Genomic DNA, 22,500 nt, shown 5'->3' with positions numbered 1-22,500 from the left:
CCAGAGCCTCACAGGTGGTCCGGAGGTCCACGTGGCGTGGGACAACCCCGATGACCCGGGGCAAGACCTGCAACCTGTGCGAGGCCACCCCGACGACCCGGAGTGAGACATGCAACCTGTGCGAGGTTTTGTACATGACGTACATTTTTACGTCCCGGAGCAAGACCTGCAACCTGCACGAGGCAACCCAGACGACCCGGAGCAGGTCCTGCAGCCGAGGATGAGCCTGTTTTCAATTGGTCCGGCGGTGACAAGACCAATGGCAGTGGAGATCGAGGTGAACAAGACACCGATCATTTTTCAAATTGATACCGGGGCCGCGGTGTCGATCATGGGCGAACAGACCGCTCGTAGACTCAACGGTCTCAACCTTATCAGGTCCGACCTCACGCTGTACACGTACACCAGTGAAGCGATTATGCCACTTGGAATGACAGACGTATCTGTGACCTACCGAGGTCAAAGCGCCGTGCTCTCGCTGTTTGTGGTACGAGGGGAGGGGCCGGCGTTCCTGGGCCGAGACTGGCTGACTCGCCTCAGGCTAGACTGGACGGCGCCAGCCATTCACCTTGGGCTACCCGTGCCGAGCCGATTAGAGAATCGGTCAGAGGGGGGTTTTCAAAAGCATCAAGATTTGTTTTGCAACGAGCTTGCACAACTCGAGGATGTGCAGGCAAAGCTTTTGAGGAAGGAGGGAGGGGTGCCTCCCTTGGAGCACGCGTGCGAGGTCCTGCTGGGGGCAGGGGTCACGCGGATGCAGAGTTGGTGTCTGTTCCTTGCTTCCTTCAACTATGATATACAGTTCCGGAGCAACGGGGAGCATGCCGACTGTGATGGTCTCTCGCGCTTGCCTTGCGCGGAGGGCGCGCGACGCATGCTGATTGCGACGGTTCCTCACACTTGCCTTGCGTGGAGGGTCCAGCTTCGTCTGAATCTGCCGACCAGGTTGATGTGTTTGCACTGAGCCAGGTCCAGGGCGGGCCGGTCACTGCCAGGCAGGTTGCGGTGGAGTCGGCTCATGATACAGTACTCGCCCGTGTCGTTCGGGCGATTCCAACGGGGGATGGGAGAAGAGTACTCGCCCGTGTCGTTCAGGTGATTTCAACGGGGAATTGGAGCGAGCTGCCTTCGACTGTGGGATCGGCTCGTTATCCGGCGCGCGCTCGTGTCGTGCAGGCGATCGTTCAACACGTGATGGCCTCGAGCGCTGTCTGCAAGGTCGAGGAGGCAACGCAGAAGAGGAGGCAAGAAGGATTCGTCTCTATGCCTTCAGCCGTCCATCCCGCAGCCGAGCTATGGGTGTTCGCAAAGTTGTTGTGGTGGCCGGGGTTGGGGAGAGACATTGAATGAGTGATTAAGCATTGCGCTGCTGGGCAGGCACATGCCGATATTCCACGCGTGAGCGGAATGTGTTTGATTGTGATCGATGCGTTCTCTGGGTGGCCAGTGCGTGTGCTTTGGCAGGGTGCTTCGACAGGCATTGCTGTGCAGGGGCTGCGGCCGATCGTTGATAATAAAAGCATACCCGAGAGATTGGGTTCTGGCAACGATCCGCCGCTCCTCACAGATGTGTTTAATGATCTTGTACATCGCGGCAGTGTTCAACACCTTAAACGGTTTGTTAAAGTGTTGTGTCATCCTGACGTGCCGGAATCGTTTGTTAAAATGTTATGTCATCCTGCCACAAACGAGCAGACAGAATCGTTTTTTCAAATGTGTAAACGTGCTTTGCGTAAAGAGGAGTTTACATCTGTGCGGCAGTGGTTGATGTCGTTTTGCGACCAGGGTCGGCGGTTGGGGCAATGTTGCGCCCGCTGGTGCACGTTTTTGATGTGGGACAGTGGGTAATGGAACCAGCAAATTGCCTGGTTCAGATTGATGATGGGGTGGTGTGGAAGCGGCACGTGGAACCAGGGCATGTTCGCTGTTCAGCGTCACCCCCACCTCTGATATCGTCAAGGCCAGACGTGCCGAGCGACATGGAGCCACCACCTCTGATCTTGCCAAGGCCAGACGTGCTGGCGCCCATGGGGCTAACGGACTCGGGGTGTTTACCTAATTCGGTCCTGTCCGAGGGAGACTCGCAAGCTTGTCTGCCGGGGACGTTTGATGGTGCAGGGGGAGGTTCGCCCAGGGCGGATCAAGCGACGTGGTACTTGGGGGGATTTTGGATGATTAGTGTCCTTTTCAACCAGTTGTTTTTTGTGTAATTGTGCCAATGCTTTTGCTAAGTGCCATTTTGTCACTCGTCGCTTTTTGTGTCATAGTGTCAATGATTTTTGATTAGTGTCATGTTGCCATTTTATAATCATACTTTTAGGAGGGAGGAGTGTGGTGTATTGCATAGAGCGCTGAGGGGGGCGTGGAGTATTTGTGATAATCGTCACGTGCTTAGGCATGCATATATCTTTACGCGCCCGCTGGAGGCTCAGAGTGGTGCACATCCGAGTACGCAATAAACCAGAGTTACAACTACACTCTCGGCTCGTATCTGTTTGCACCTCGGACACCACATATAGGTCCTTAGTTAGTTATGCCGATAAGTCCGTGTTCAGTTAGATTTCCCCACCGTTGTTTAATGGGATTTATTCGTGTCGACAGGGCTGTGAATCTTCAGGTAGCCATTATTCTTTGCTATTGTTATTTTGGACCAACCGCTTCACACCAACCACCACCACTAACATCGCTCTCAACAACCGCTTCACACTAACCACCACCACCACCACCACCACCACCAACATTGCTCTCAACAACCGCTTCACACCAACCACCACCATCACCAACATCGCTCTCAACAACCGTTTCCCACAACCCTCATAACCACACCACCGCGTTTCCACCTCAACACACGGTTCCCAGAGGCCTGGCCTTCGTCGAGGGAAAGCAGGCGGCCCCTGTTCCCCCCTTCCCCGGACGAATGGCGTCTCCACGGTGAATTCCACCCTGCTGTGGAAGAAGACAAATGCAGTGGCGAGGGAGCGTCCCCGATTTGGCGGGAAAACGCTTCCTCCGAGAAGATTTCCGCATGTTCTGGAAGGAGGGCGGGGCGAGAGCGGAGGGCGGAGCAGGGGTAATAAAAAGGCCGCACTGAGCGTTCGTTCTCTCTCTCGGGCATTGCTGGATGTCTCTCGGTCGTTGCTGGATCTCTCTCTCGGGCGTTGCTGGATGTCTCTCAGTTGTTGCTGGATCTCTCTCTCTCTCTCTGTCGTCGCCGGAGTTGGCGCTGCCGCTGGATGCCGTGGAAGGACCTGGGCTGCTTCTGCCGGAGCTGCATGAAGATCTGGGCTCGTGTCCGAGTCAGGAGCTTGGAGCGATCGGTCGGTGGATGTCCGGGCGTCACGAGGGAGACGCGGGCTGGAGGCGCAGCCCTGCTGTGTCGCGCGAACCTGCGCGTGCATGTGGGGAGAGCCGGAGAGAGCTCGCCTGCCGCTTGGCAAGGCCTGGGCGCAACCGCGGCTACGCTAGCTGCCGTGGGGATGGGATGTCACGACTCGCCCCATCAAGGCACCACGAGGGTGCAGGTAACCTGCAACGGTCTCGTGGGGCCCTTTCAGTCACCAAGGCCCCACGTTATAAAGGCCTACGTGCCCAGTCTGACTCCCTTGTCTTTGAGGGGGTCTTTTTCCTGGAGTTTTTCTTTGAATGCATGATGTGGCGCCGAGTCCGTAAGTAAAACCTGTTAAGTAAATGTACATAATAACCATAGTCGGTTGTCGTGTTTTCGCCTTGCCCGTGTCTTTGTCCCCTCCCGCAGTCTTCATCAAACAACTCCATGCGTGTTTTCCTATCATTGCTTACCTGCGTGACTGCATGATTGTTTGTATATGTGCTGTATAATCAATGTGCTTATTTAAATGTACCCCGTTCGTCGTGTCGTTTTCCCCCAATTGAATTGCTATCTTGCTTTCGGAATACTAGTTGGTTGTTAAATACCGATAATAGAATCGGGTCCGGCGATGTCTGGCGATAATACCCGCTCAGTTATCCCAGAACGGAACGAACCGCTTAAGCGGTTCGTGTCCAAACAGGCCTTCGCCGAGGTACGGTCCCTCGGTAGGTAACCCGCGCGAATACTTTGGTATATCGATATTCGGCAATTGACCCTGTCGCGCGCGGGTAGAATACGGACTTGGCCGTGGTGTGCGTTGACGGCACACCCGTGACTGGTTCTCGGCGTTGTTCCGGGAAGTCACGACTGAATTGTCCGTTCGGTGGGCGAGCGGCCGTTATGAGTTAACGTGGTCACTCGCACGCCGGGTGGCCGTAGATTCGTAACAATATATTTGTTTTCATATATTTATGTTTGCAAGGCTGAATAATGTTTTGTCAGTATTTGAATAATATTTATAGAACGAAGAATCATCAGACTTTTGAAGTGGATGCTTTGTGCTTCCATATTTTTCTAATTACAACCGATAGCTGTGAGAAAAGACTACGTTTGCTGGATGTCAATTTCCAACTTTTTTCTTGACAGCAATTGACTTTCTCTCCCTTTCATTGTGTTCTCATGTTCAACTTTTGACAGCTATCCATTGGATGATATTTGGTGAAACACCAAAAATTATGCACTTTTCTGTCATGACATTCTACTTATTGAAGGGGTTGACCAGGAAGCAGAAGAATTTCCATAAACTGCTCAAATCTCTTTCCCAAATTGGGAGGACAATCTACCAGGAAATATATATCTTAAAGCTTTACCATGCATTCTGATTTTTCTTTTTCACATAATGACACTAAGTGGGATCAATAATGTCTCATGAAGGTACGGTAGAGAACACTTATCTTGTCCTCAATGTGGTTACACACTTTTCAATTTTTTTTTGTTGTTGGAATTAACAAATGAATCTTGCGTTCAGAATTGTACTTGGCTTCACTTTTGTGCTTGCATCTTTGTGTTCATATGTTTCTGGGCAAATACAGTGGTCAAGTTATGAAGCCAAATTGTTGTACACTTGCCCTCTCAGGAAAATGTCTTGGTCAGTTTCTGTGTCATATCCAAGGATACTGGACTGGCATTCCAGAGGTTCTGTTCAAGTTCAATCAACGATACTTAGTCTTAACTTATAAAAACTGACTTATTTGGAAAATTTCTGTCACTATCATGTTGTTGGTGAAAACCCATCTGGCTCACTAATGACCTTCAATTTGGAGGTAATATATCTATCACACTTCATCTGGGACTACATTTAGTTCCAATTCATACTTTGTGGCAACTTTAATGCCCTCATGGCAACTTGGGGTGGGGACTAAAATGCTACATGTGATGAGGAAACACGACCTCCAACTCTACTACTACTACTACTACTACTACTACTACTACTACTACTACTACTACTACTACTACTACTACTACTACTACTACTACTACTATTACTACTATTACTGCTACTACTACTACTACTTTTAAATGCTTGCATACTGACTGAATAGTAAATGTCAAGCAAGCCATAATATCAGCTTTGTGGCACCTTTCAACTGACATTGACAATGGAGTTGTCCCTTCAACTTCATTACACACTGATAGGAAGTAGAAGTTGAAGAAAGATGTATTCATTAAATAGTTGGAGTAAATGATAAATGCCTCTGGTTCGTGAGCAGCTCATTAATAAAATCATATCACATTTACAACTGGAAGAGCATTCGGTGGAGCACATACTTCTGCTCTGATCCGGATTCGGATCTTCACCAAAGTCAAACAAATTCGTCCATGTCAGACACCAACTCTGTCCACCAAGTTTCGTCCGAATCCATCAACAAGTTTTTGAGACATCGTGCGAGATATCGTTTATGGCCCAATCTCTCAATGGTGAAGAAGCACTAAAAAACTGGAGGATCCAGATCCAGATCTTCATCCAAATCGAATCAATTCATCATCGTCACACACCCAAACTGTCCACCAAGTTTCATCCAAATTCATCACAACTTTTTGAGATATCCTGCACACAAAGAAACAGACAAGGGTGAAACTGAAAACATAACCTCCGTCCACTGTAACTCAATACTCGGTGGAGTGCATACCTCCGCCAGGCTGAATAGTTTGTGTTTTGTATCCCAGTGGTAGGCTGGATCTGGATCCGGACCTAAACCAAAATCTATTGCACTTGTTCTTGTCACATAACCATCTCATCCACCTTCCTTTTTCATAACCCATCCATAACGTTTTGAAATATCATGCTATATATTATTTTTGGTTCAATGGTGAAGAAACACTTTCAAACTAGAATGGGCACTCGGTAGAGCGCATACCTTCGCCGCCGCTACTTTTTTCCTGGCACATTTGAAAAACGTCCATGACGTCACAACCATCAGTCCGATGGACGTCAAATTTGGTGTTAGACGTCATTCAGGGCAGTTCAACAAAATGAAATGATAAACACTGAAAAAAATTGAAAGTTTAAAAATGACGTCATCTTGTGACGGCATTTTGACGCTCTTCCAATGAAGTCACTACCAATCGCGGACGACAATCCTGAAAGCTCTTATTTCACGGAAAATTTTAACGTTGGTTTCATGTCAATAGCTCTATTAGATCTGAAGTTATGCCTACAAGTATATTTTGACCTTGAGTGTGACCTTGACCTTGACCATAGAGTTAATTTGCAAAACCTGTTCATAAATAAGCAGATATTTTGGTACTGATCATAATGCCTGGATTTGGGACAATTTCCTTTACAAATTACATAGATATTTGAAAATAAAATATCAGGACATTTTAGCCACAATTGAAAAACGTTATGTTCAAACGTCAATGACGTCATAACGGTCAGTCCGAACGACGTCAAATTTGGTGTATGTGACGTCCTTAAGGTAAGTCCTACAAAACGGTATGATCAAAACTGATGAGGTCGAAAATTGAAAATTTACGTCATCTTGTGACGTCATTTTGACGCACTTCTGATGACGTCACGTCAAATCTGACACCACGTACCGGAAATACCCATGGAACAATATGGCGTTGGTTGCATGTCGATAGCTGTCTTATGAAGGAAGTTATGCTCAAAAGTTTGTTTTTGACCTTTTCATGACCTTGACCTTGACCTTTGACCCGATCGCTCCCAAAATCTAATCAAATCGTCCTTGGATAATCACGAATCATCCCACCAATTTTCATGCAATTCGGTTTAATACTTTCTGAGTTATGCGAATAACAAACAAACACACATATTCACAAATAAATAAATACACAGCGACCAAAACATAACCTTTCGCAGAATGCGAAGGTAATTAAAAAAAAACTCTCGTATCCGGATCATCAAAATCTAATCAATTTATCCTTGTCACACACTCTACCTTTTCGACCAGGTTCTGTCTGAATATGTCCATAACTTTTTGAGATATCCTGCCCACAGACAGACAGACAGACAGACAGACAGACAGACAGACAGACAGACAGACAGACAGACAGACAGACAGACAGACAGACAGACAAACAAGGGTGAAAACATAACCTCCTTTGCACCTTTGGTGGCAGAGGTAAATATGCTTCCTGCATTTCTCTTTTTCCTCTTCCTCGCCTCCCAATGGCTTCCCCATTTATTTCCCTTGCAATACTATCCTTTCTAAATATTTAAGTCTTCCCCACAGTGGATAAGTTTTTATTTTATTTAAATACAGCTGTGCTGATCACATTGTAGAGTTATATCAGATGTATCCCATTTAACCTATCTAGTTGGGGTTTGATTGACAACGAGACTATAATCTATCAACCCTGGTGATTCAGTGGCAGGGTGTTGCGTCATTGAGTGCACCATTCGTTGGATGGGACATTAAGCAACAAACACATCTGCCAGCATATTGTTTCCTGCTCGTGGGTGTTAAAGATCCCACAGTGTTGTTTCCTTTGAGTGGGCCATTGTGTGCTAGTGCCCTGGCAAAATTTTGAATTCCTGCTCGGAATACTACCACTCTGACTGAGAATCCTACCGCTGTGTGACGGCAGAAACCACTCGGAGCATCACCTTGCCAAGGAAGCTGTTTCAGTGTGCTCCAATCAACTTGGAAGTGGTTTGTGATTGATCCAAAATGCTGATTACACAGAAATATTTATCTTTTTTTTACCGTTCTTCAGAGGCAAGGACCTCTTAAGTGGACACAGTTTACTCTTTTCATGGTCTTGATCTTGCTATGCAGTGCAGCAGGGCCAAATGTGCAAATATTCCTTCTTCGTAAACCTCAGGCAAGCTTGCTTTGGATCGCTACTTCTCTCCAATTGTGTGCAATGAACCCAAAGGTATGGATAAAAATCTCACGTTGTAAAACGGTAGTAGACACGGACATTACGCCGTGTCAATTGCTTTGCCTCCAACAAAAAAATTACATAAACCCAGCAACAACATGTGACGCATGGGTGGTAAATGCTGTCATTACCACATCCATCCGTTGTTTCTCCAGTGCCCTGAGCCAGTCTGCCACTTAGTTTTCATACTTCAAACACCTCTGCTGTGTGTGCAACAACCTCATGCCTTCATGGACCATCGAACAGAAATAGCAGCCATGTTTCTGACAAAAAACACATACTTTTCCATGTTTGTGAATAGCAAGAACATGTCTTGCTGTTCCAGTCTTGCTTATCCTTTTGTGATGCCTTAACGTTTTTTTTTTTTAACAGTGGTTCTACATGGTTCTGTAACTGTGGTTCTGCTCCAGTTCTGGTATACTGTCCATGCCAATCTATCTGGGTTTTAATTAAGGTAGCTCGATCATGTTCTGTCCTTTATTATTCAATGATCAAAAACCATGAAATTAGCTGAAAATGTCATACAAACCTCTGTAATATAAAGTAATACACAATTTATTTTTCTTATCTACAAGCAATAAAGCAAAGGTTCGGGATGTAATTTAAGAATAGGGATAAAAGAGCTCTTATGGATTTGTCCAATAATTTGGAGTTATTTGATCGTGTGGTTCGGACAGTGGTCAGGCATATTCCGAGCTCAAGAGATCAATTCTAGTTGTGGCAGCAGGATTGTTTGAACTCAGAGGAAACCTTTAGTTTGACGGATGAATCATTTGAGCCATTTTGTGTGAGACTGCGATTGTTGTAATATAAGATTGTAGCCGTTTCACAAAATGAAATGAAATGTACCATCTTAACCACACCTGGCCCTCGTGTGACTCCAATTCCATTCCTGGTGGTGAACTCGATGGTGTGTGTGCTTTCAGTTCGTTTTCGATGTTTATGTTGAGGCATTGATTAAAAGAACCTGATTACTTATTTCTTTTAAATCTTTGTGTTAAAATATTAATCTTCTTTATTTTTATTATTGTTCTTTGGTTTAATGCTTTTGGACCGCATTATATTACAACTTGAGTCTGCTCGTTGCATCACTACTGCAAGCACTGCTTTGCTACGGATGCAGTTCATCCATGTAGCAGTGCAGGAATTTTGGAATCTACGTAGGTGCTGGCCGTCAATGACCTACTGATATCATGGTTCCCTTTGATCCGTTTTTAACCTGACACGAATGAAACTTCTCACCGTATTATCATACCTTTTGTGTTTTTCCACTGATTTTGGAGCAAAAGTTGGAAGTCCTTGAGGGTTTTTTTGTCACCGTTCCGGTGATTGCGTGTTTCTTTAGGATGACGCTGTTCCACGGTTCTCCCAGATCACTTGTGCACCCGGCTCTCGAGGGTCCGATTGAAAGTAAGGATTTATTTGTTTTCTCTTTTTCTTCTTTTGTTTTTTTAAAAACTTTTAATCCACATTAAATTCTTGGTGGTCAGACCTTGTCCCAACATCCGTCAGTGTGCTGAGCTGGCCAAATGTGAAAGCGTTTTTTTTTCCCACGTTTCTTTTGCACCCCACACCTCACCCACTCACATGCCTTGTGCACTATTCTCTGTCACACTATGGTTGCTACATTCTATATCTGTAGGTCCACCTGCATTTCCCTGGGGTTTGATTCACACAGAGTTGTTCGTTTTATTTATTTATTTATTTTGAGTTTTTTTTCAAATTACAATTGGTATGAAGAGACCAAGTGTTCTAAGTTCTCTTTTGGGATTATATTTGTCACCCTTTTTTTTTGAAAATATTCCTCCAGCTGATGTGTCACCATTCATTAGAACATCAGCCTTATTTTGTCGACCCTACTCGATTTTTGGGGGGTTTTTTTGTCTCTCCCTTCTCTTTATATTTCCAGAAGATGATCTTTGGTCTTTCTGTGAACTTGAAAATACAAAATGTAACACAATGCTCCATTTTTCTTGCAATTAGCCTTCATAGCCCGAAGCAAAGGAAAAATATAGAAAAGAACTTCTTCCCATTCGGCTGATCTCGATTTTACGAGGCGACATGGGGTTTCCACGAGGCATTGTTCTGCCTTGTGCCGATAATATACAGCTGGAGTTGCATCGCCAGAGGCAAACAAAGGATAGAGGAAAATGTCTGTACATGGGCAGTCGTGCTCCAGGCAGGTCGATGCAAAGATGCAATTTATTGTATGAAGAGAGGTATTCTTGTGCTACCCAGGGTGTAATAATCCACAGTTACTGTTTCAACCCTCAGCTTCTTCATTGCTCTCAGATTTCCCATATGTCCGGCTGTCTAATCAGCATGCAAGGTCGTACAGTGTGCTTCATTCATAGCATGACATGTTATGCTTTGATGCACCCCCAAGCTGTTTCCCCCCCACAAAACCTCGTCTATATGTCTTGCGTTTTCAACCTTTATCACATCGCATCTCAAATCTATACCTCAATGTGTACCATATTATCTCACACACGTTATTGAATGGTAGCTCCCAATCACTCGTCATGTCCTTCAGGGGGCCATCTTTTTATAATGTGTCTGCTAAGAGTGTGGGAGGATAAATTGAGAAAATTTAAATGAAGAAAGGCAATAGAAAAGACAGAAAGGAGTGAATTATAGTGTGGAAGGAGTGGTGCGGGAATTTCTAGGAGGTTGGAAGGGTATAAAATTAAAGTTGGGGAGGAGGGAGGAGATTTTCAGGGGCAGATGGGGGAGAGGGAGAGGTTGAAATGGTTAAATTCAGCCATTTTGTATACATAATATATGGTGCACAGGATAACAACAGTGGTTTGATGTTGAATGCACTTCGTTTTTGATTGGAGGATCATTTATGCTGTACAAGTTTCCATTCGACCATTGTCTTTAGAACACAGTACGAATTACAGAGACATGACAGAAGTAAATAGACACCATAAATTTATTCATTTCATCTGTATAAAGCAACTTTTACTCAGTGATTTGTGCTCATATACAACTATTTATTTGCAGAAACGAGTTCCTGGATCGTGTATGACAATTAACTATGCCTCAAACCCAGGGAGCACACAAACTTTACAATTTGCAAAGAGGACGAATTGTTCACAAATTGGAAGATGGAGTCACCCAGCTTCAGATAGCTCAGAACCTTGGCATTCCGCTTTCTACGATCAATCGGGTGATTGTGCAATTCACCAGCGAAGGCAAGGAATCCACAGATTCCCGTTTTGGTTGACCTGGGCCCTCAGAAAGGTGTCTTCGAGCTGTCAAGCGGTCCGTTGAGAAAGTTCCCCGTTGCAAGGCAGCAGATGTTGCAGAGGAGGACCAAGTTAACTCAAAAACTCTCCTGTGTTACCTTCATCAACTGGGCTACTATGGGAGAGCAGCAAGGAGAAAACCTCTTCTTCGACCAGCCAACTTTCAAAGGAGAAAGAAGTGGTCTGACGTGATGGCCACCAGACCCGTGGAGTTTTTGGCAAACTGTATTTTTTTCAGCTGAGTCCGAATTTGCTCATTTTTCTGACAGTGGACGTGTATAGGTCTGGAGACTTCCCAGTCAAGAGTTCTCTTTGAACCAATTGCAGCCAAAAGTCAAATACAGTGGTTTTTCAGTGATGGTGGGTGTGGGGAGTAATCTGGAGCGCTGGTCGGTTAGAGCTTGTGGAGTGGGTTGGCAACATCAACTCTACGATACACATTTCTATCCTTGAGGATGGACTTCTCCGCATCTTCTCCACTGGTCAGATGGTCAAAAACAACACTCTGTTCATGGAAGATGGAGCTCTATGCCACACTGCAAAAAAGACCAAAGAATGGTAGGACAGAAATGGGATCAAGCGACTAAAATGGCCAAGTCAGTCTCCTGATACGAATCCCATTGAACACCTCTGGTCCATATTGCATCGAGCTGTCTGGAAAACGTCCAGGAAACCAACATCACGAGTAGAATTGATAAACCTTTTGCGTGAAGCCTGGGCAGAAATCCCAAAAGAGAAAATTTCGTAACTCGTTAGTTCTATGCCTGAAAGAGTATAAGCATTGAAATCTGCAAATGACAAGTCTCCAAAATACCAGTGTATGTATTAAAATGGATCAAATGTTCTTGAAATGTTCAATAAATAAATTATTTTAAAATCATGCTGTCTATTTACTTCTGCCGTGTCTCTGTTTCTGTAAGATAAAAATAAAAGGAAGAAATGTTTTACAATTTGTGAAGAGCACTGGGACGCATCAAAGAAAACTAGTGGGTTTAAATCTGCAATAATATCGATCTGCTTTTCAGTCTTACCTTTCTTTTGGTTCAATACCACATGGTCGTACATTGGGGATGAAAAAGTTAAACCACTGCTCCAGTAACTGAAGATGTACACCACAACTATGTTTCAGCTACAATGCTGCTCGAAAGAGGTTGTCATAATGCTCATTTGGAACCAGGAGCTGCCTGCAGGGATCCCTTTAACATGTCACACAGTGCCCAAAGGGGCCAGCTGCAGCACAGGCCAATTCTGTCCAATTAAAACCTCCACATCCATGTTCGAGCTCAATCTCACACGAGTCTTCTTCAAAACGTTCCCACATTTGCTTTCAATTTATTCTCAAGTGTGAGCAGATATTCTTCTTTGTGCGAGTGTCGACATGATTTGATCAGATGCATTCACCGTTTCCCCGAGGCTTACTGCCATGCTCCGTTTGTATCTACCACGCCACGGTTTGAATGCAACATTGCATGACCATTTTGAGCAGAAGATTTTGTGCTTCAAAGTTTAAACACTGGTACTGCTGATTATTGATAAATAATTTAATGTGGTTATTTTGTGGGTAATGGTACTGTAAAGCCTATTGTAGACGCAGTAAGGATTTACCTTCCTTCTCTTTCCATTCTCGAACAGCCAATACCAAAATTTTTCCATTGCTTTATCGCTTACCATTGTGTTGTTGAATCAACATGACACAATATATAACCGATTAAATCAACAACTCCTTGCTTCCCACCGTGGTTAACATGCTTCATTCAATGTTCTGTTGATTCCATCCAACGCAGATTGACATTAGCCTTCATGAGCAAGACTAGTTTTTTAATCCCTTCATAAAATTTATACCTCTCTTCTTGTGTTCAAACTCTTATGCATACCATTTAAACATTCAACTTGATTTCTAACAAGGCTGCCCCAATGAAAATGATCTTAACAATTAAGCCATACTGTTGTTGCTTTGCAAATTCACCACTGCTGCAGCAAATCGATATTTCATGCTACCTTGTAACCAGTTTTGTGATGTTACCATTTCAGCGAACAAACTGCTGCAGTCCATTGAGGGCTGTTCTGTGACATTTCGCCTCAGTCGTTACCAGGCCCTGGAGAACGCCTTTCATCTTCTGCCTGAGAACTGCCTGGTCTCTGCTCATGATAGCATACCAGGTTTTGCCAGACCATTAACAGACCCTCGCAAGCCACCAGGTTTGGTATTCTCCCATATGAGTAGGAATGTTTAAGGCCTTTCTATAAACAGGAGGGTTACCAATGGTAACTCTCATGGTTGTCGGCTACATTTAACCCCCTCTGATACCTTTCCCTGGCGACATGCAAACATATTCTCTTTCCTCCTCTCTATCTTCTGCCTATTTTTAAAACATATTTTATCAACTTCTTTCTCCATCTTTGTGTATCCATAATAGCTGGATGGATCTTTTTGAAAAGAAAAAAAAATTCTGAAAATTAGCAATTTTTATTTAAAATAATCCACGAGCAAAATCTGAATCTGGGCCTCAAAAAAGAGATTGTTCCCCCACAGTGGTGGCGAAGGTTTGATTTTACCAAAATGTTGGGAAGCCTTTCAGGAATTCAGATCAACATAGTTCCTGTTCCTCCAAGTGGAACTAAACTTTTGGGACTTATTTTTACAGAACCCCCCCCCCCAATCAACCCCCAACCCCAACCCCCTTAGTTAATCCATTATCAGAAAATGTGACTCAAAAGTTTCATAAATGAACGTACTATTAGTCGCTTTCAGATCCATGGAAAAAAAAAAAAATTATTATTTTAATATCGTTTCATTGCAGACATACTTATATCAATTTAAATCCAAAGAAAAATACGGAACTCAGAAACTGAACATCTTCTGCGGCTATGCAAATTTCCCACAATAATCGATAAATATATACAACAACCATAATTCACAAAGCTAATTATTAACAATCATAATTCGAAAGTCTATATGATGTTAATCACTGATATAGACATTGTATGGATGACAACATATCTGATATTAAGAATGCTTTATATAAAAATAAGTCATTTGTTCAAATAATTTATTAATACACAGATATTAGACCACGAAATGAGCCAGTCACTGTTGCCAATGTGATTGGTTATTTCACATTCGAAAATAATTTTCAGACTAACATGCCAAATGCACAATAACGTTTTAATCTGAACATGACATCGGAGGAGAGGAGATTGGAACCATACTCTGTGCAGAGCGTTGGTGCTGACAAAGCTGTCTCCTTGCCTATTGGGCACAATCCTGGACGGGTCGCCACCGACACAGTATACCAGCGCGCTGGCACTCATTTTGCCGACCTCGGAAGGATGACAGGCCGAGTTAACTCCACCTGCTATTAATTCAACAGCTGAGCAGGATTTGAACTCAGAACTGAGGATCCAAAGCCCTCCACCCGAACCATTAAGCCAACACCAGGCATAACATGAACCCTTTATACCATAACATAAATTGCACCCTTTCAAACTCACATATGGAGACAACAACCAATGACACAAGTGGATACTTTGAGACCTGGTAAGTCTCTGTTCCATCTCCTGAAACCCTCCCATGTGTGGAGATAGTAAACAATGACACACACACACACACACACACACACACACACACACACGTACATACATACATACACTTTGGTGTGCATACAAAATAAAAAAATGCATTGAATATAAACTGATGAATGATAAAAAGCTTATTGATTGCTGAATCTTGGTGACATCACAATGCTAAGTGTGAATGTAATAGTTAAGTCCATATTCATGACAATTTATATGACAAATTATATTAACCATCTAATTTTATCAAAAAACGATTGTTGACGAATAGGTTAGGTAATTGCCATATTTTGACGAATAGAAGTTTGCAATGTAACGCACGCACACAAGCTCGTGACGTTTTTTCTCACTCGTTATCACTGTCACTGAGATCTTTGAAAGATTTATTGACACAAGTATTACTGCATTTGCAAGCATCTGTGCAAGTGTTTGTATTCCGTTTGCAGGAACATCTACCGTGACTTCAGTCACCTTTGCACCCACATGCCATCAGTTCATGTATGACCATGGGTGCAGGTTGAGGGTCCACCCAATCAGTAGTTATATTTCCATCATCGACAGACACATTCCATGTGGGCTTGGTGGCAGAGCACCATTTTTTCCACGAGCAAGGATGCATTCTGCCATTTCTGTCTGCTTCTTCAAGAGAAGAGTATGATATTGAATGACCTAACCTGTTCAGTAACTATAATACTTCATCAGACCCAGTTAAACATTTTATAGTCATGAGAAGAGCTGCATGTTTGAGTGTTTTTTTTTTCCTTCCAATTGATGTGACGTACTGAAGGTCCTGTCCTTTGATTTTTTTTTTTTTTTTTTTAATTGCATCTTGCGATATAATGCTTCAGACACTGTCATTCTCTCCAAAGAAACTGGTAACGGACTTTCAGAATCGTCATGAAGAAGCCAAAAAAGAAAATTACACACAAAATTTGGCAATCTTACATTTTCCTTTGTCAGCTCTTGGGATGTGGGAGGCCATGACATCCTATCATCATGATTTAGAAGTTCCATACAGAGACGCTTCGCTGTATGGAATATTTTGGGAACATCTTGATCAGGCTCCAAATGGTAGGCGTCTTCATGCTGATGTTCTGTATCTGACATGATTTCATCTTCTGAGTCCTCTGTATTCCTTTCAGAAACATATTGTTCTCTTGGTACCTTTTCATAAAACACTACCTCACATTTATTGTGACGTGGTGGACTCCAAAATCCCATGTCTTCTTGAAAACGGTTTTGGAGCTGGCCTGCTCATTAATTTGTTTGTTTTGTACTGTGAAGCATCAATGTTTACATCGGCCAAAGACCGGATGAACATTTGCTTAAGTTCAGACATTTTTTACGTATTGTCTTGGTGCCATTGAAGATGTTTGAATTTACTTTGTGTGCTTTCATGTTAAAAGCAGGATGATATTCAGATTTGTGTTTGACTTCATCTTCGTTTTGACGTGTAATTGATGCGAGCTGTTTTGGAAGAGTATAAGATCTGTAACAGGATCAATGATACCTGAATTTTATCACAACAAGGTCCGTTTTGGCAAGTGATAACATCATACGTTCGTCTTGTCTGATTTGTGCAGCTCTTTGCAACGTATCAACAAATTTTACTGTTTGGAGATTATTCAGTGGTTCATCGGCATGAGAAGGACAAAGTTTGCCTTTGGTGCATTTTTTCTCCTTTGCAAGTCACACAGTTTGTCATGTCAAGTGAGGACGCACGGTTCCGCATCATACGTATAGATGCCTTCTGGGGTTTTACAGATTATGGAGCCAGACTGTTTGTCAGCTGACTTTGAGCATTTGTTCTGGATTCTGTCAAGTTCATCCTTGCGTGTGTACTTCTGATAACAGCGTTTGTGATATGACCTGAAAGGTGCATGGGTCCATTGAGACTGCAGTTCATTTAATTTTTAGTTGAAGAGAGCCCCTTCATACATTTGCAACAAATCTAAATGTTGTCATGTACACTGCCTTCAGAACGTATTCACACCCGTCGACTTTTGTCACTTTTTTTTGTTACAGCCTGAATTTAAAATGGATTAATTTAATGTAATTTTTTTGTTGTTGCTGATCTACACAAGATACTCCAGAATGACAAAGTGAAAACATGTTTTTAGAAATTTATACAAATTTATTAAAAATGAAAAGCTGAAATGTCTTGCGTCAATAAGTATTCAACCCCTTTACGTTGACACTCCAAATTGAGCTCAGGTGCATCCAATTTCCTTTGATCATCCTTGAGATGTCTCTACAACTTGATTGCTGTCCAGCTGTGACCAATTCAATTCAATGGACATGAATTCGAAAGAAACACAACTTTCTATGCAAGGTTCCACAGTTGACAGTGTATGTCAGGGCAGAAACTCCACCATGAAGTCCAAGGAACTGTCTGTAGAATTCTGAGATAGAATTGTGAGGAGGCATTGATCTGGGGAAGGGTATGAAACAATTTCTAGAGTGGTGAAAGTTCCTAAGAGCATACTGAGCTCCATCATTAGGAAATGGAAAGAACATGGAACTACTACCCAGACTCTTCCTAGAGCTTGGCAGTTCGACCAAACTCAGCAACCGGGCAAGAAGAACCTTGGTCAGGGAGGTGAGTCAGAACCCAATGACTACTTTGACAGAACTCCAGAGTTCCTTGTCTGAGATGGGAGAACCTGCCAGAAGAACAACAGTCTCTGCAGAAATGAAGAACTAAATTGAACTGCCCTAGTGTTATCTGCAAAAAGAAAGAAAAGGTAAGTTAGCTATAGGTGATGGCATGTCCATGTAAACATGCAGTTTTAGAAGCGGCCAATATTCATTTTAGTGTCCATACACAATTACATAAACAACAGAGTACCAACACACGACAGCTTCTGATTTATTAAAATTTTGTTTATTTTGCTATGCATGTATGCTTCCTTATAAACAAATACATAATAAATACTTCCATGTGTTCTGAGGTCTGTATTTATTAATAGCTGTTGGGGCCTACCTTCGTCTGAATTAGGGGCAGGGGATCACATGTAGAAGTCTACTGTAATTACTTCATAGAATGTTTATACATGGCAAACAATTGTGCATAGCATTGGGAAATGTACATTGACTGAATTTTGGCTTTACAATCAGGTTTAATTATATTTTACTTTGGCTGTAAATATTCTTTGTTCAATTTATGATCTTCATGCTTTTTACAAGTGCTTAAGAAATCTGAAATTGATTGGTCTGTGTTTTTTGCAGCTATTGGCTATTGTTTTGAGATGAGAAAATGATGAAGGGGGGGTCATGTAAAAATGACTCCCAAAAGTTTAGTTCCACTCGGAGGAAGGTAAACTCGTTTGATCTGAATCCTTGAAAGAATTCCTGACATTTTGGTACCATCAAACTTTTGGCACTCCTGGAGGGGTGAGGAAGTGCATTTCTTGGGATTTAGCTCATGGACTAAATGCATGTAATTGACTGTTATTATATTTACCTATGCCACCAAAGGTTATATTTTCACCCCTGTCTGTATGTCTGTCTGCTTGTCTGTTTGTCTGTGTATGTCTGTGAGCACAATGTATCAAAAAGTTGCGGACGGATTTGAATGAAGCTTGGTGGAAAGGTTGCGTGTGTGACAAAGACAAATTGATTACATTTTGTTGAAGATCCTGATCTGGATCTGGATATGAATTTTTATTTTTTTATTTTTCCAAGTGATTCTTCACGATTGAGAGATGAGGCCAAACACTATATACAATAACTTGCTGATACACATTGTGCTTTTGGCAATTGCTTTTGTTCTTTCGCTAGAACATCGCCAACAAATTAGAGAATATAGTTCATTATAAGTCGTGTCAAAGGCAATTTTACCTCGTTATGAATACGTACCATATAATTATCAGCTCGTGTGAAAATGGACCTTATTGAGTGAGGTGAGCATGCGGTGGACATTGGCTGAATGCTTTGCTTGCCTCCGAACACAGTGAGAACAATTGTGAAGAACAGTGAAAAGCTAAAGGATTTTTGCCAAAATTGTTACTCCTGTGTAGTTTGTTACATATCACTAGGAGTAGAGAAGGCATTTTGTAGAGCACTGAGTGCATGTTAACCGGTGGGCGGAGGACCACAGTCAGCGAAATGTACCTATGCGTTTGTCTCCCATTCAAGAAAAGGTTAAGTCACTCTGGCATCACCTAAAACAATGTGAGAGGGGTATGGCATGTGAGGGAGGTGTGGGTGTAGAGAGTGATGATTTTAAGGCAAGCTCTGGCTGGTTCCATAAAGTGTTGTGCAAATCTGCACATTTGTGTGACTGGTGAGAGGCCGCCTTTGCAAATGTGGCTGCTGCCAAGGAGTTTCCCCAAGACGCTCAAAAGAATGATTGAGGAGGGTGGCGATTTTTCCAAAACAGGACTTTAATGTTGACGAGACAGGTAAGTTTAAGAGAGTGAAAGAAGAAAGCTGCTGGTGCTACAAGGAATCAAAAAAAATTCAACCACATCAGACTATCAGACAGCTTATTCAGGCCTCAAACGCCACAGAACCCAGGACATCAACTCTGACATCAAGCATCAACTTCTCTTCCTGCGAGGCTAATCTGACCGAAGGCAATCTCGGTGCATTCCAAAAAGTCCAGAACAAGTGCATGTCCATTTTCAAGATAGAGAGCCAGTAAATAACATCTGTCCAACCTCAAGAATTAACTTTCAAACTTGACTCCCTCTAAAACGTGGTGGCACCTTGTTAAGTCTGTCTCTGGGATATGCTTGCCTTCCCTCCCTTCCCTCTCTTCAAATGGCACCACAGCTGACTGCTCGTGAGAAGGCCAAATGCCTCAATTCTGTATTTGATTCCCAATCTTGTGTCCCCAACTCCTCACTCTTGGTACCCATACTTCCTTATCATCCCCAACTGCTCCTTGACTCTGTCATTTGCACCTGAGAAGGTGGAGAAGTTTTTTTCAACTGTCGACTCTGACTCTGCTACTGAACTGGAGGGCATCAGCTCACATGTCCTAAAAACCTGCTCTGCTGCTCTTGCACATCCTTTTTTTCTGCCCTTTTCACCCTGTCATTTATGCTACGTCATCTTCCATCTGTTTGAACATCCACCAAAATCACTGCGTTACATAAAAGGTGCAAAAACTGATCCCCTTAATATAACTACTGGACCTATCAGCTTGCTTTCATTCATTGGCAAGGTCATGCAATCCATCATTGCAGTTGATATTAAATCTTTCCTTTTCTCCAACAACCTCATCTCAGATCACCAATTTGGTTTCTGACCAGGTCATTCCACCTTGTACATGCTGCTTCGACTCACCCAACAATGGATGGAGGCCCTCTATGTCTGACATGTGATCAGGCCATCTCCTTGGACATGTCTTGTGCTTTTGATACAGTCTGGAATCCTCTCTTACTCTCCAAACTGCACCTATGACATCCAAGGCCAACTCCACATATTGCTTCCTGTCTTCCTCTACTCAAACACTTGGAATTTGTCTTTCAACCCTGACAAATCTCACACTCTCACTATGTCTCTCCGAAAGGACCATCTGGCAAACAATCCCATCTACTTTCTTAACAATCCTTTTGAGGAAGTTCAGTCATTCAAACTTCTGGGTCTCACCATCAACCATGATATTTCTTGGGCAAACTACATTTCAAAGTTGGCCTACAAAGCCAGCTGCCGACTGAGCATCCTCTGTCGTACAAAGTCCTTCCTTGGCACACCTAAACTCATATCCACCGACAAGGCTTTCATCTGCAGCATGATGGAGTTCTTCTCTCCCCTTTAGGCTGGCTCCCCTGCCTCACATCTTGCTCAGCTTGATGCCATTGAAACCAAGACCTTTAAGATTAATGGAATCTCCCAGGATGAAGCTGGTAGTGCAGCAGCACACCCCACCAAAAATGAGGGGTACCCCAACCCGAGGTAAAACATTTGTCCTCGTGGATTAAATCAAAGCCGAGGTTCTCAGGATATTGAATATGTATGATGACATTGTCGTAAACCTGTGCGACTGAGAAATTCAAATTTTCATCGCAAGCAACATCGCAACAGCCATGCCAGTGATGTTAATGAACCCAGCACTCCCCCCTTGGATATAGCATCTTGAAACTTGGCATAATGTTACACATTGTATTTTGACACAGATTTATGAAGTAGTGATGTTGGTGCCCATGTTATTTGCCAGAGTAACAACATATAAATATAACAAAATACCCTGGCAACCACACACCTAACGCCTGTGATATGTGTTTTATTGTCCTCTTATCTTGATAATTTATCAAAAAGTGTTAAATCTGACTATCTCAAACAAGGTCACAATAATTTTGTACAGACATTAAATATATATGCACCAGTTACATTGGAAACCACAACAACAGAGCATCACACATGACAATTCTCTATGATATTTATTACAGTGAGTCACTGACTGACTTAATTCTAAGGCAGACAAAACTAGGATTGCATATGGTATTATCATGAACATTGTAAAATGGATAGCGATCCACAATCAAACTCTCAGATGGATATTTCAAATGGTGTTTGGTTGGACTACATGCTGGAAACCACAGAAAACAAGGACTTGACCTGGAGGAGTTCATTTACAAGCTCCAGCAGGATGTCAAATAGCAGACACGATGAATGCCACACGCACCTTTTATCTGGCTTCAAGATATTCATGTTCAGTCAGACAAGGAAAAATGGTGGATTATTCAATGTCATAGCAAAAGAGAAGAACATAGTTCATGAACTACTTTGCTTTGCCATTGCAGTCAACTGCATACAAGCCTGGCTCTCTGCTGCCACAGCTACCTCCGCCCCTCTGAATGATCTGAAGTTATTGGAAAGGTTCCAGAAATTCTCCAAGATCAACAAGGGTGTCGATCATTGTGCTGTTCAAAAATTATTCGTGCACTTGTAGTACAGGGTGACCACAAAAAAACGGTATTAATGTGACGTCGAATAACTTCCTCCACACCAATGATATCCTCTTACTTTTTTCAGTTGCACATAATCAGAATAGTTTATTGATAGTGAAAATATTTATAATTGGTCAAGGTAGCCCCATTTTTGCAACATGCCTTGGACAAATAAAGAATAATTGTTTTCAGTCAAAATCTGCATGAGAATGAAATCCTTCAAGAAGACTCAACCGTTCAGGGTTAGATGCTTAAGGAGAATGTTTACTGAGAAAGGCCACAATCCACAGATGATCTCAAAACAGCAATAACTGACAAAATCTGTTCAATCACTGCAGCCAAATGTGTCAGAATAATATACAATTTTTCCGTCGAATCAAAATGTGCCTGTAGCATAGAGGCCGACATCTGGAGCAGGTGCTCGAACCTCAATCAAATCGATGACATAAAAAAGATGTCCAACTGAAACTTTCCATGACGATCATGTATTATGTGAACCAAATGTGTACCAAAGGTGTCATTCAAAAAAAAAAAAAGGTTT

General features: G+C 42.8%; 1 protein-coding gene across 6 annotated transcripts in view; it reads left to right on the top strand.

The window, feature by feature from the left end:
* The window catches only part of NPHP4 (nephrocystin 4), a 571,934-nt gene that overhangs the window by 234,698 nt on the left and 314,736 nt on the right, over nucleotides 1-22,500 (top strand). For all 6 annotated transcript variants that reach the window (XM_085876134.1, XM_085876135.1, XM_085876132.1 and 3 more), the window contains 2 exons: nucleotides 9,582-9,646; nucleotides 13,519-13,686. In XM_085876134.1, the coding sequence (XP_085732260.1) occupies nucleotides 9,582-9,646; nucleotides 13,519-13,686 (233 nt within the window). The remainder of the gene's footprint in view (nucleotides 1-9,581; nucleotides 9,647-13,518; nucleotides 13,687-22,500) is intronic.

This window comes from Eptatretus burgeri, chromosome 4 (genome assembly GCF_056783735.1).
Source record: "Eptatretus burgeri isolate ZD-2024b chromosome 4, Ebu_testis_v1, whole genome shotgun sequence".
NCBI classification, from domain to species: Eukaryota; Metazoa; Chordata; class Myxini; order Myxiniformes; family Myxinidae; genus Eptatretus; species Eptatretus burgeri.
The sequence above is the reverse complement of the archived record's forward strand: the minus strand, read 5'-3'. Positions and strand labels throughout refer to the sequence as shown.